Source organism: Diceros bicornis, chromosome 29 (assembly GCF_020826845.1).
Source record: "Diceros bicornis minor isolate mBicDic1 chromosome 29, mDicBic1.mat.cur, whole genome shotgun sequence".
Lineage (NCBI taxonomy): Eukaryota > Metazoa > Chordata > Mammalia > Perissodactyla > Rhinocerotidae > Diceros > Diceros bicornis.
Window position 1 is genome coordinate 39373198 of NC_080768.1, and position 13522 is coordinate 39386719.

Here is a 13522-nt window from a genome sequence, read left to right on the forward strand (position 1 = left end):
GACCACTATCCCAAAAGATTAAATAACGACCTGGGGGTATCCTGTCCAGTTTATATTTACATAATTGTCCATTTATATTACAAATATAAAATGGCTCTTGACCACGAGGTGACTTCAGGACTCTAACAAACCAGATCATGCATTTGCAGGCATTCCAAAGTCCGGCAGAAGAGCGAGGTGGACATTGTGGTTAGTGAAGATCTGAATGGAACAGTGAAGTTTTCAAGCTCTTTACCCTACCCCAACAATCTTAACAGGTAAGGCACAGTGGCATTTCTCTTCTACATATTTTTCTTCCTTTTTGAGAAATAGATATCTGAGGTGACATCCGATAGCTTTTAAATAGGTTATCAGGATCTCATCCTATGACTAAGAACTTGACATAATCCATATCAATCTTAAACTTAGAATGGATCCCCACACTTCACCCCCATCTAGAAATCATCTCTTTTCTGAATTCACATAATGTTTATCTGCACCTCTTATTACCCTTAGTAGCTTCTACCCTGTGTGACATTTGGTTTTACACAGGGTCTATCTCCTAGTTGTAAGCCTTTTAAGGGTGGGGAATTATACTTTATTTCTCTGGGCACTCCTTATATAGCCTAATACTGGGTCATAGTCAACAGAGAAATCTTTGTGGTTTGAACGGCATTACAATCTAGTCTTAGAGCCAGAATATGAACAGTTAAATAATATCAGAATTGAGTCATAGGACGAAAGAAAGCTACAAGGCAGTTAGACAGCTGAGTAGCATGGATAGTAATTACCATGAGTATTTAGAGAACGGGGAGAGAGGTATTGTGTGTACTAGAGCTATGTGGAATGACTTTGGATGAGCTGGAACTTTCTGAAAGGATCTGGAAAGATGTGCAGGACATGGATAGATGAAGAGGAAGGAAGTTCAAAGGGAAAGGATTGGTGGGAGCAAAGGCATGTTTCAGGAGGCGGTGAGTAGCCGTTGAGTTGGCCTCAGTGAAGGTTTTTCATGGAGGGTGGTGGGAGGTCAGCTGAGAGTGCTTATAGGAGGCGGGCTGTGGAGGGGCTGCAGTGCCGGGGAAGGAATGTAAACTTTGTGAGCCATGAATGCTTTTGAGAGGGGTGAGTGACAAAATAAATTCAGCAGCATGGGGTCTAGATTGTGTGTGGGGATCACCTTGAGGTAGGGCATGCTGTAAGGTGCATTTTAAAAAGCTTCACAGATCATTCTCACGCAGTCAGTTGGAGATCAGTCTGCTAACTCATCTGTTGAGAAATCCCTGATTTGAGGAGGTGTTTAGCAGGTCAGGAGAGGTGATAAGCACCTGAATAATGAATTTGGTTGGAAATGTTTACTTTTCTCTCAGATTAATTCGTTTTCAGTTATTTATTGGTTGTCCTCTATGGTTATAATGGTGAAATGCATGTGGGGTGTGCACTTTTCAATTCGCACGTCAAGGCCACCTGAGAATGGCGTTGGAGGTGTCTCCTCACACTGTGCTCCTCTTCTCAGCGTCCTGGCACAGCGGCTGGAGAAGTGGCTGCAGCTGATGCTAATGTGGCACCCCCGAAAAAGGGGCACTGATCCCGAGTATGGGCCCAACGGCTGCTTCAAGGCCCTGGATGACATCTTAAACTTAAAGGTGAGCTTGCAGCCAGGTTAGCCCTGAGGCAACAGGTCAGGTCCCCATGGGACGCGGCAGTTCTTATGAGAAAGAAATGTTCATTAAAAAGCCGGTCGTGGGCCCCCTGACCAGTAGGGAGATTTAGGCTCCTGTAAGAATGTCTCTACATTAAGTAAGAGGATAGGACCCCTGTGCTGATTGATGTTGGTCATAAGGTCATAGCTATGGACAAACAGGAATATTGAAGACTTGAATATATGAACCACCTTCGCCAAGCTAGGCCCTTGCTTTGTGTGGCTGGAAATGTTGAGAGTAGCAGAGGATCCGGGCAAATAGATGAGCATCTGTAAAGGTGGGTTTTTTCCAATAACACTTGGGTTGTGTTGCAGCTGGTTCACATCTTGAACATGGTCACAGGCACCATTCACACCTATCCAGTGACAGAGGACGAGAGTCTGCAGAGCTTGAAGGCCAGAATCCAGCATGACACAGGAATCCCCGAGGAGGACCAGGAGCTGCTGCAAGAAGCAGGTCTGGCGCTGGTCCCCGACAAGCCCGCCACTCAGTGCATTTCAGATGGCAAGGTGAGCTCCTGGCTTCTTGCACAATGCCCTGTTTTTCTCTGACTTTGCCTCCAAGGAAACTATCACGGTTTCAGATTTCAGCTCTACTTTGTTAAGCAGCCTATTAATCACGCAGTGTAGATACTTGCCTGCTTTATTAAGTTGGAATGTGACGTCCCCTGTGTCCCTAATAGGAGACAAGAATCCCTCTTGATCCCTCCTTGATGCTTAACTCTTTCCTTCCAGACCGCTTAGAGTACCTTTCTTTTGCCTTTGTTGCCAAAGCGATGCTTTATTCTTCTGAGTCAACCAAAACTATTTATGATGTATCTGTTGTGTACAGAATGTGCTGACAACCACAGCAATGCTAGACCCCATGGTCCCTGCCCAAAAAGAGCTGATACAGTTACCACATGAGAATCATTGGATAGGGGAGAAGATCGTGAACATCTGCTGTGCAGAGCAAACACAATCAGAGAATAAAGTAGAATGTGATAAGTTGTAAATAAGGTGCACGTTCGGATAATAAATGTAAAAGGAACAGGAAAAGGAAGTAGAGGCCGGAGTCATTCAGAAAGGCTTCACAGACGCTTAGTATTTGCTGGCTGAAGATGATGCTATTGGTGAACAGTGGGAGACACTCAGAAATCTCTTCATTATTACTTGGAAAAAGGACAGGTTGGATTCACAAGATCTCCTTTTGTTCTTATCACTTTGCAGCTAAATGAGGGCCGCACGTTGGACATGGATCTCGTTTTTCTTTTTAACAACAGTAAAATCACCTATGAGACTCAGATCTCCCCACGGCCTCAACCTGAAAGTGTCAGCTGTATCCGTAAGAACATCATTGCTTTTAAAAAAAAATAATAACTTACAGTGCTTGGGACAAGGCAGGAAGGAGAGACATGGACCAGGGGAAAGGTCCACACCAAGGAGATGAGCTTACCCGGTCCTCGGGCAGCCTTCTTGGGATGTGTGAGGAGTAGCCCAGCCGAAAAAGAGTAAGGAAGTCTTCAGTTAACTTCAGCCTCAGAGATAGAACTTGAAAGAGAGGACAGAGAATGCTGCCTGCAAGCCACTGCACTTGAATCGGATGGCTGTTTTATTTATTTTTTAAGTTTTATTTATGTTTTAATAATTAATACATGCACATGATACAAAAAGATCAAAAGGGACAAAGGAATATGCGGTAAAAAATAAGCCACCCTCTCTCCGCAATTCTCCAGCCTCTTCCAGGAAAACCACTGCTATGAAAATCTTGGGTTTACCTTCCAGAGGTATTCTATGCATTTATAAATTATATATATATCTTCTTCATATACCTTCCAGGCATATTCGATACATTTATAAATCATATCTGTGTATATAAATATTCTTTATATATAATTATAATGTATAGTCTATATAATATATATATTCTATAATATATTCTTATGTTCTAAAATATATTTTTTTTCTTCTTTTTTTCCCCAAAGAAATGGTAGCATACAATACATACTGTTCTGTACCTACCTTTTTCACTTAATATATTTTGCAGATTTTTTCCCCTGTTGGTACATATAGGGCTGTCTATTTTTTAATGCCTGTGTAGTTTTCTGTTGTGTGAATGTTAGATGGACATTTTGGTGCATCTCCCACTCCTGTTCCTACACACACACAGACACACACACACACACACACACACTTAGAATAAACAGATTGAGGGTCTAAAGTCTTAGCGATCTCCAGGCTTATTGCTTATTTAATCATCTTCCAGTACCACTGGCTGAAGCTGTATTTCTAGAAAATTTCATATGACCTTAAATGTTGTGAACCTAAGAGTTTCTATTGAAGATATATGTGCCTGTGTACATGTGAATGTTTCCATGTGGTTCATGAAGTGTTCCTTCAAATCAGATCGAGAGGGCCGGCCCCGTGGCTTGGGGGTTGAGTGCATGCGCTCCGCTGCTGGCGGCCCGGGTTCGGATCCCGGGCGCGCACCGCCGCACCGCTTCTCCGGCCATGCTGAGGCCGCGTCCCACATACAGCAACTAGAAGGATGTGCAGCTATGACATACAACTATCTACTGGGGCTTTGGGGGAAAAAATAAATGAATAAAATTATAAAAAAAAAAAAATCAGATCAAGAGCTGTTTATTGACTGGTACAGGCTTATGCTATAATGGGACACACAAAATGTATGAGACAACAGGCATATCACCCCAAAAAAGTTATGTAATAGCATAGTAGTTTACCTAACTTTTAAAAATGGAAAAGTGCCAGTGACGTCGCAAGGCACACTATGGCTGATCGTGGGAGAGTTATACTCTCTGACAGTTGCGTATGTCTCTCTTCCAGTTCAAGAGCCCAAGAGGAACCTCTCTTTCTTCCAGCTGAGGAAGGTGTGGGGCCAGGTCTGGCACAGCATCCAGACCCTGAAGGAGGACTGTAACCGACTGCAGCAGGGACAACGAGCTGCCATGTATTGTGCCAGGCGGTTTTGGACTTAACTTACTTAAAATTGCTTGGTGGTTTTTGCCAGAGGGAGGTGGCAGGGCAGGGGCCCCAAAGCAACTGTTAGGAGAGACAAGAGGGAGACACTGGTTTGGGTGGACGGGAAGTGGTTGGCTGGGCTGGATTGAGGGAGGCCCTTTTAGACCTGGCGAGGTGAGTGAGGTTAGTACTTGGAGCAGAGTATGAACTGAGGATAGGCTTACTGAACTGAGGGCAGAATTTAGAACATGGAGAAGCTCATTGTAATTTGGGTTAGCAGAACTCCCCTAACTGGCATGCTGGAGACTGACTTTTACCCACTAGGTTGTGACTAATTTAGGTTATTGGCCCTCTATGTAGTACTTTGCCTAATTCCAATTTTGGTGCAGAACCTCATCCATTGCTAAGGGCTAGGAAATGGTCTTTATGGTTGTAAGTGACTGCTATTATTATTATTATAATAATTATAGCAGGGACCTGCCTTGTTGTTTGAGGCGGTTTTGTTATTGTACAGGAAATGGTATTTGGATCCCAAAGATGCCCCAAGGTTCTCTTTCTTGTGGTCCCTACAGGATGAATCTCCTCAGGAATAACAGCTGCCTCTCCAAGATGAAGAATTCCATGGCTTCCATGTCTCAGCAGCTCAAGGCCAAGTTGGACTTCTTTAAAACCAGCATCCAGATCGACCTGGAGAAGTACAGCGAGCAAACTGAGTTTGGGATCAGTGAGTGTATTCTTTGCAGTGGCTTTGGAGAGACCATTCCTTTCTTGTTTTCTCTCCCTGAGGTTTCTTTTGTCCTCTTATAATTGAGTTGCTTGTTTCTGTTTTGGTTTTGTGGTGTTTTCATTTTTTTTCCCCACATTTTTTTTTCCAGCATCAGATAAACTGCTGCTGGCCTGGAGGGAAATGGAACAGGCTGTGGAGCTCTGTGGGCGGGTAGGAGACTCATCTTAGGTTTATATACTTGCTGAGGGGGAGTGGGCTTTTTACTGCCAGTTTCTACTTTCTCATTGAACTAGGTTGATCTTGTTTGTCAGAAACCAAGTTTTCCTCACCGTGCTCTTTGACCTTAACTAGGACTTGCTGGAAAGAGGCTGGGAGAGTAGCCAATGAAGAGGGCCCACAGTGGCAGATGAGGAGCTACACAGATGGACAGAGCTGGTCCAGATTTGAATAAGGAGCGAAAGTGTCCTGGGGGGGCAGCCTAGACCTCTTCCTATTAGAAAGGACCTTGGGTGAATGGTCAGCACTCCGTCTGGTCAAAGGTTTTTGCCTAGTTTTGTTGGGCCACCAAATCTGTAGGAAAGAAAAGGTCTAAGCAGAGAGTCTCGGGACAGTATAAATCAGATGCCACTAAAAAATGCTCATTATGAGGCACGGGAAGTAAGTGTGACATAGTGAACCTCACACAAATTAAAGACCTTGGGCTCCAAGGCTTTTTCCTGGACTTTTCCCCCTGTGAACTTGGCCAAGGGCCTTCACCTTTGTGTTTTAATGTCTGTTTCTATAAATCGGTACTGATATGCGTGCTTCAAGGTAGATGTTATCTAGACAGTACCGTATTTAAGCATAGAGACGGGCGCATGCTCTACCCCACCTTGGCACTCATGTACATAATTGATGAAGTAAAGGAGTCCAGGCCTCCCCACATGGGATGGTGTTGGATGGACAAATTAAGAGAAGGAATGTGCCTTGGGCATCTTCTGTATGCCAGGCACCATGCCAGATACTTTACATACTTTATCTTATCTGACTCCTAAAACAGCCCTATTAGAACTAGCCTATTTTATGGTGGAGGAAACTGCAGCTCAGAGGTTAAGTAACTTGCCCAAAGGTCACACAGCTAGAAGGTGGTAGACCTGAGATCCAAACGCAGGTCATGCTGACTTCAGAGTCCATATTCCTTCTAGCCAACCAGTCGAGAGTCTTCAATGAGTTTGGAGGGTTTTTCCTGAAAATCTTGCATCTCAGAATGCTCTTATTATGTCAGTTGACATTAGCACAGCTTTTTCATCAGGAGAATGAAGTGAAACATCTGGTGGAACGGATGATGGCGCTGCAGACCGACATCGTGGACTTGCAGAGGAGCCCAATGGGTCGGAAGCAAGGGGGGACACTGGACGACCTGTGAGTACCACCTGGGCGGGGAACCAACCACACACTGCTGCCAACACACACAGACGCCTCAGCTAGAGTTTCCATATAGATGTTGGGTCGTCTGAGAGTTCACATGTGGGTATTATGGACGTTCTGTGAGACTGTTTTCCTATAGAGCATGCCCGCCCTCCCCTGGTGAATCATCTTGGCACGTTCCACAGATGAGCAAGGGCAGATCACCATCGCTCTGAGCCTTAGCTTCCGTATCTATTAAGTGGCAAGAAAAACTGTCAGCCCTCACCAAATTGTGAGGATCAATTCAGATAGTGCCCAGAGTGGCAGTTCATAAACTCTAAAGGCTGTAATGCAAGGAGCCTTTACTGTGGTATCAGACATCACTGTTGATCTGGCCCACCCTGACCCACGTGTGGCTCAAAGAGCAGAAAGTGGAACAGAGAAGTGGCCTGGCAACTCTTAGAAGTTTGGACCCGGAAACTGTTCATTTGAGTCTTTATCAGAAATTTGGCCCAGGCCCTGGGAGGAGATGAGGCGCCCAGGCAGAGCAGTCCTACTGGAAGGAAATTGCACGTAGCCCCCAGGGTGCAGACGAGCCACATCAGCCTATCAGGAGCTGTCTTGTTTGGGCCCTGGTGTCCTCTTTGCTTTTACTAAGATTCTTAGGACGAGAAGCCTGAATGTCAGAAATCTGATTATTTGTATTCTATATTTTCCTGAATTATTTAACCCATTATTCTTCTCTAGTTTTCAAATGAAAGTCACCTCTGAAAATGTCAGCCAGTCTCACTGTGTTAAGGGGAAAAAGGGTAGGAGTTTGTGTCTACCTTGGGCTTGAGTTTTCAAGGGGGAGCGTGTTCTGCAGCTCAGGTCCACCTGGAGTCACTGTTGTGGAAGACGAGAGGACAGGGAATTCCAGAGGACAGAGTGGAGACTCCTTTCCTTAAGATTCTCTCTCATTAAACCTTGGAGACGTTTGAGTTTTGATAATGAGGGTGATCCTTCCCTTTTTAAAGATATCACCATAATATCCCTAGGAATAATAATTTTCTGCAATCAAGACATATTGCCAGTCTTGCTTCTAGAAATCAGAATTCTACGGGCAGAGATTAGCTAACCAGTGCTTCAAATGTGCTTATTTGACCTCAAATCAAGACAGCTGCTTCTTTGTGTATTTCAGAGAAGAGCAAGCAAGGGAGCTTTACAGGAGACTAAGGGAAAAGCCGAGAGGTAAGGGAGTCTTATGTCTCCCCGGGTTCCTCGTTATCTGAGAGGTCAGGCGGTGGTGCTCTCTGGCAGCCACCTGGAGGACCTGTGCAAGTCTTTTCCCCTTTCCAGACCAGCGCACTGATGGGGACAGTCAGGAGATGGTACGGCTGCTACTTCAGGCAATCCAAGGCTTCGAGAAGAAAGTGCGTGTGATTTACACGCAGCTCAGGTATAAGCCCCAAATGTCCTACTCGAGGGTGGGATGTGGAGCAGCAGCTGGCTGTGTGTGGCCGTTCCCTCACTCTGCGCTGACTTGCGTAACACCTCGAGAAACTCCATCTGCGGCTGCTGGTTGGATTCATAATTGCCAGAGATTATGTTCTCCTGCTTTCCCCAACCCAAGTGCCACTGGAGTTTGTCATGTTTATTCTTTGCAGTAAAACTGTGGTTTGCAAGCAGAAGGCTCTGGAATTGTTGCCCAAGGTGGAAGAGGTGGTGAGTTTAATGAATGAGGATGAGAAGACTGTGGTTCGGCTTCAGGAGAAGCGACAGAAGGAGCTCTGGAATCTCCTGAAGATCGCCTGTGTGAGTGAGCCCCTGTAGCCAGGCCCGCAGCCCTCCGTCAGCCAAGCTCGCGGTGCTGGCCTCTCGGTGTACCTCTGCGCTGCTGCCACCACCCCACCTGGGAGACTGCAGAGCCACCGACAGACCACTCAGCTGCTGCTTCCTGGTTTTCACTTCTCTTCTCCGCGACTTAGAGCGAGCAGGGAGGGGCAGAGTGAGGGCCTTCGCCAGCTGTTTTCATTTATGCTTGTATGACTTTCCTGTGGCTGTTGTCGTTAACTACCACAAACAAAGGTATTCCCTCACAGTTCTGGAGGCCAGAAGTCTGAAATCAAGGTGTTGGCAGGGCTGGGCGCCCTCGCTTCTGGCGGCTCCAGGCTCCTTGGTTTGTGGCAGCATCACCCCGACCTCTGCCTCTGCCTTCACATGGCCTTTCTGTGTCTCTCTTCTGCGTGCCTCTTATGCAAACACTTGTCATTGGATTTAGGTCCCACCCGAATAGTCCAGGATGATCTCATCTCAGAATCCTTTACATCTGCAAAGACCCTTTTGCCAAATAAGCTCACATTCCCAGGTTCCTGGGGTTAGGATATGGACAGATCTTTCTGGGGTCCTCCATTCAGCCCACTACCGTACATGTCCGCGTGAGCTGCTTGATTCTCATGTGTGTCTGTGCTGCTTAGTGTTGTTACTCACACTTTCTGTGCCCACCATCTTAATGCAGCTGTGATTCCACTAAATGTTACTCAGAGAGAAACTGTAACATAGAAAGGAGAGCCCGGGACAGAGAAAGAAGAGCCCAGTAAAAGCCATGGAAGCCAGAGCTGATGGGAGAGTGACCCCGCTGTGAAGGCTGCAGAGAGGTGGAAGAGGATGAAAAGAGCGATTTAGTTATGGATAGCCTTTAAGAGCCAAGAGGAGAATGGGAAGAGAGTTGCTTAAGGTAGATGCAGGATACAGGTTTTTTTTAAGATCGTGGAGACTGGAGCAATTTGTAGGCCAAGCAGAAGGAGCCAGTGTCCTGGGGGATGCATGGTATCAGAGATGTAAGAGACAGTTGAGTCTCCAGTCCTGAGAACAAGGGGAGAGGTCCGCGTCATGAGCATGAGTGGAAGGATTGGCCTTAGGAAAGCGTGAGTGACGTTTCCTCCTGTATGTAAGGAGGAAAAGAAAAAACGAGAGAGACAAGGCAGAGAAGATCTGAAAAGGAGAAGAAAGTTGAGGTGTTCACAGGTGACGGCCGGATCTGCCATGTGCATCCATTCGACATCTGAGCACTGGCTATATGCCCAGCAGGGTGCTGAAAGCTGGAGCTACAGGAGGAAAAAACCAGGGCGCCTGACCCGAGGAGCTCATAACCTGATGAGGGGCACAGACAGGGGAATGAATGGGAACAGTTTAGGGCAGGAAGTGTTCTACAGCAGCTATGGTAAGCAGGAGCTGTAGCATGAATGCAGGGGAGGAACGCCAGCTTCAGTCTTAGAGGTGCGGGAATCACAGGAAACATTCACAGGAGGAGGTGTTCATCTGAAGACTGAGTGGGAGTTAGGTGAGTGGATAGATGGAGATGAGGACACTTGGGGACAGAGACATTGCTCTATCAAAGGCCCGAAGGCCTAAAAGAGTGTGGTGTGTTCTGGGTGGTATAGGAGCTTGGTGTGGTGTAGGGGAAGGATTCACTGGGAATGAAATTGGGGAAGTAGGCAAGGGCTGGCTTATGCAGGCCACACTTTATTTTGAAGGCATAGAGGAAACATCGCAGGATTTGTTTCTCCCTTTCATATTGAAGGAAGTTAAGTATGGGATGGTGTGATCACCTCTGGGCTTTAGGGAAATCACTCCCGTGGCGGCTAGAGAATGGATTTGAGACTTGGGCAGATCTCACCCCTGAGAATGAGGGGCTGCTCGGTGGAGGCTGGAGTTGAGTAGCCCCTTCCAGCATCATCACAGGACGGGATGGTGGAAGTGTAAGGGAGCCAGACAGCACAGGAATGATCTGCGACACTCGTGGGTGCAGGCACACGTGGAGAAGGTAGATGGCTGGGTCGTTCCATGGGTGACGATCAGCAGAGAAGACACAGCAGAAGGACCAAGAACAGGGTAAAATTGAGTGCTTGAGAGGCTGGTTGAAGTTGGACCTTGACGTTCAGCTGGAAGGGAGGATGTGGAGCCAGGATGGGTCCCACAGCTCGAGACACTGAGAGGAGTTGAAGAACTGCAGGTTGCAGTGAGGGCGAGGAGCGGCCTCAATGAGAAGTAGGTGAGGCCAACAGATGAGACTGTGGCTGGGGACTCAGGGAGGGAGAGGAGGCTTGAAGTGCTGAGAAGGTTGACAGGAGGTCATGTCTGTGGGCTGCAGGCGTGAGGAGGTGCAAGTAGCTGGGGCAGGAGCCATTGGTGTTGAAGTGGAGTGATTGCAGCAGCCTGGGAGCCAGGATATCTTGGTTTTCTTCTCAACTGTCCCACAGATGGTGTGATTCACAGAAAGTCACTTATAACCTTTCTATGTGTCTCAGTCTCCTACTTGGAAAAGAGTAAAAACATCTCCCTTTTAATTTCTTTGTACGAGTTTGTTAAGCAATCAAACTAATGAAGTAAAGCCTACAAATACAGGCACTCAAATCTCCCTGTATTTAGAACCTTTTATCAAAAAATACACCTTTAGGGGGCCGGCCTGGTGGCACAAGCGGTTAAGTGCATGTGCTCCGCTACGGTGGCCCAGGGTTCGGTTTGGATCCCAGGTGCGCACCGATGCACTGCTTGGCAAGCCATGCTGTGGCGGCGTCCCATATAAAGTGGAGGAAGATGGGCATGGATGTTAGCCCAGGGCCAGTCTTCCTCAGCCAAAAAAAGAGGAGGGTTGGCAGATGTTAGCTCAGGGCCGATCTTTCTCACAAAAAAAAAAAAAAAAATACACCTTTAGGGGCTGGCCCAGTGGTGTAGTGGTTGGGTTTGCGCGCCATGCTTTGGCAGCCCAGGGTTCACAAGTTCAAATCCCTGGCACAGACCAAAACACTGCTCATCAAGCCATGCTGTGATGGCGTCCCACATACAAGGTGGAGGATGATGGGTGCAGATGTTGGCTCAGGGCCAATCTTCCTCAGCCAAAAAAAAAAAAAAAAACACCTTTAGATACAGAAACATTTTCTAAACTGAAATGCAACTATCAGGTGTTGTCACAGATGGAGATATTGACCAGCGTTTTCTAGGAACAGCATGTGTCTTGTGGCCAGTTGTCTCGTAAGAAAATACCATGGTGTGAATGCAAAATTTGAATCATCTCTCTGCTCCCATATTATCTTGACTTTCTTTTTGGTTTTGTCTTTTAGAGCAAGGTCCGAGGTCCTGTCAGTGGAAGCCCAGATAGCATGAATGCTTCTCGCCTTAGTCATGCCGGTCAGCTGATGTCTCAGCCTTCCACTACCCCCAACAGTTTATCTGAGTCAGCCAAGAAAAGGTACGTCATCGCTCACGGTGCCAAGTGTAACATTCAAGGGCACGTCAGGAAGTCATGGGGATGGAAATGTATCTTTTTCATTGATAAACAGACCGTTTCATCTGTCTGATGATTTTGTGCATGTTTTCCTCTGTGTTTGTTACATATGCAAGGCACTAAGGGGACAAATGTGATATTTTGCTCTCATAGTCCCTTGTAACTTGCTAACTAAAGTTTCCTTATCTGAGGATTGGATTACTAATTGCTTAATGGGAATATTGAAAGTGCTGGTCAGCCACGTGCTATTATATAGTCCATCCATCATTCTCTGTTCTTCAAAACCAGATTCCCTGTGGGGAGGGCCCTGCTCATCACTCCTGAGTCATCCTGCCTCCTCCCTGTCACCCCACCACCACTTCCAGTTACCAAGTTACCGGTTTCCTCCCATTGTTTCTCATCGCCTCCCATTCATCCTTTCCTTTCTCTCCTGCCACCGGGACCGCTGCCATGGAGGTGGCGAGCAGAGCACTTCAACCCTTTCTGGCAAGGCCTTTTGTCTCCCTGCTTCCTGTCTGTAGTGCCTCCAAGCCCTCTCTGGTCAAATAGTCTTTACAAAATACCGTTTTGGTCAAGTTATTCCTCGGTCAGTAACTAGTTATGGCTTCCCGCTCCCTAGAAGATCAAGCCTGAGCCTTCCAGGCGTCTGCAGCCACCTCCGAGTGGCCCTCCAGGCTGGTCCCCTGCTCCCATACAGACTCCTTGCTCTAGCCAGTAGTTCTTCAGTCGGATGCAGATTCTGCAGTAGCAGCTTGGGGTGGGTCACAGCTAACAGGCCTTGATTGATTCTGATGCACACTGAAGTCTGAGACCCACCGCTCTGGCTGATGCCTCCCCGGGAGCGGTGACCCCGTCGGCAGGGCACATCCGCTTCCCTCAGCTTCCACACAGGGATCGCTCTCTCCTTGGACGGCCTGTGGGTTTTTGTATCTAGTTCAGTCCCACACCCATTTATTCAGCTCCTTCCATGTGCCAGGCCCTAGGCACTGGAGATGCTTAAAATCGGTTCCTATAGGCAAATCTATAGGCCTAGAAAATAGATTAATGATTGCCTAGGACAGGTGGGGAGGAGGAATGGGAAATGACTGATAGTGGGTTCAGAATTTCTTCTTGGGTGATGAAAATGTTTTAAAACTAGATTATTGTGATGGTTGCACAACTCTGTAAGTATACTAAAACTACTGAATTGTACACTTTAAATGAGTGAACTTTATGGTATGTAAATTATATCTCAATAAAGGTGTGTTTAAAAATCCTATTCCTGTCCTTGGGGAGTTCGTAGCCTGTTCTATGTTGGTACTTAATCATGTGTGGCCTTGAATTCTTAGTTCTCTCCCCAGCCTACTGTGAGCTCCTTGAGGACAGTGACTGGGTCCTGTGCCTCCTACGTTGCCTTTGGAGCTGGCACTGAGCCTCTCACCTAGTTCGTTCATAGCCCTGTAGGTGAGGCTAAGCAAAAACATGCTCTGTGTTCCTTCCATCAGAGTCACATTTTGCAAGGTGA

The 13522-nt window shown here is 46.8% G+C and overlaps 1 protein-coding gene across 2 annotated transcripts in view; it reads left to right on the forward strand.

Annotated features, from left to right (window-relative positions):
* The window catches only part of IKBKB (inhibitor of nuclear factor kappa B kinase subunit beta), a 49938-nt gene that overhangs the window by 33509 nt on the left and 2907 nt on the right, over window positions 1–13522 (forward strand). The window contains exons 9-20 of one of the 2 annotated variants that reach the window (XM_058525299.1): window positions 150–257; window positions 1493–1622; window positions 1994–2188; window positions 2888–3002; window positions 4505–4628; window positions 5212–5363; window positions 5515–5576; window positions 6646–6767; window positions 7933–7982; window positions 8091–8190; window positions 8399–8546; window positions 11855–11982. In XM_058525299.1, the coding sequence (XP_058381282.1) occupies window positions 150–257; window positions 1493–1622; window positions 1994–2188; window positions 2888–3002; window positions 4505–4628; window positions 5212–5363; window positions 5515–5576; window positions 6646–6767; window positions 7933–7982; window positions 8091–8190; window positions 8399–8546; window positions 11855–11982 (1434 nt within the window). The remainder of the gene's footprint in view (window positions 1–149; window positions 258–1492; window positions 1623–1993; window positions 2189–2887; window positions 3003–4504; window positions 4629–5211; window positions 5364–5514; window positions 5577–6645; window positions 6768–7932; window positions 7983–8090; window positions 8191–8398; window positions 8547–11854; window positions 11983–13522) is intronic. The other variant, XM_058525300.1, reaches the window with a different exon arrangement.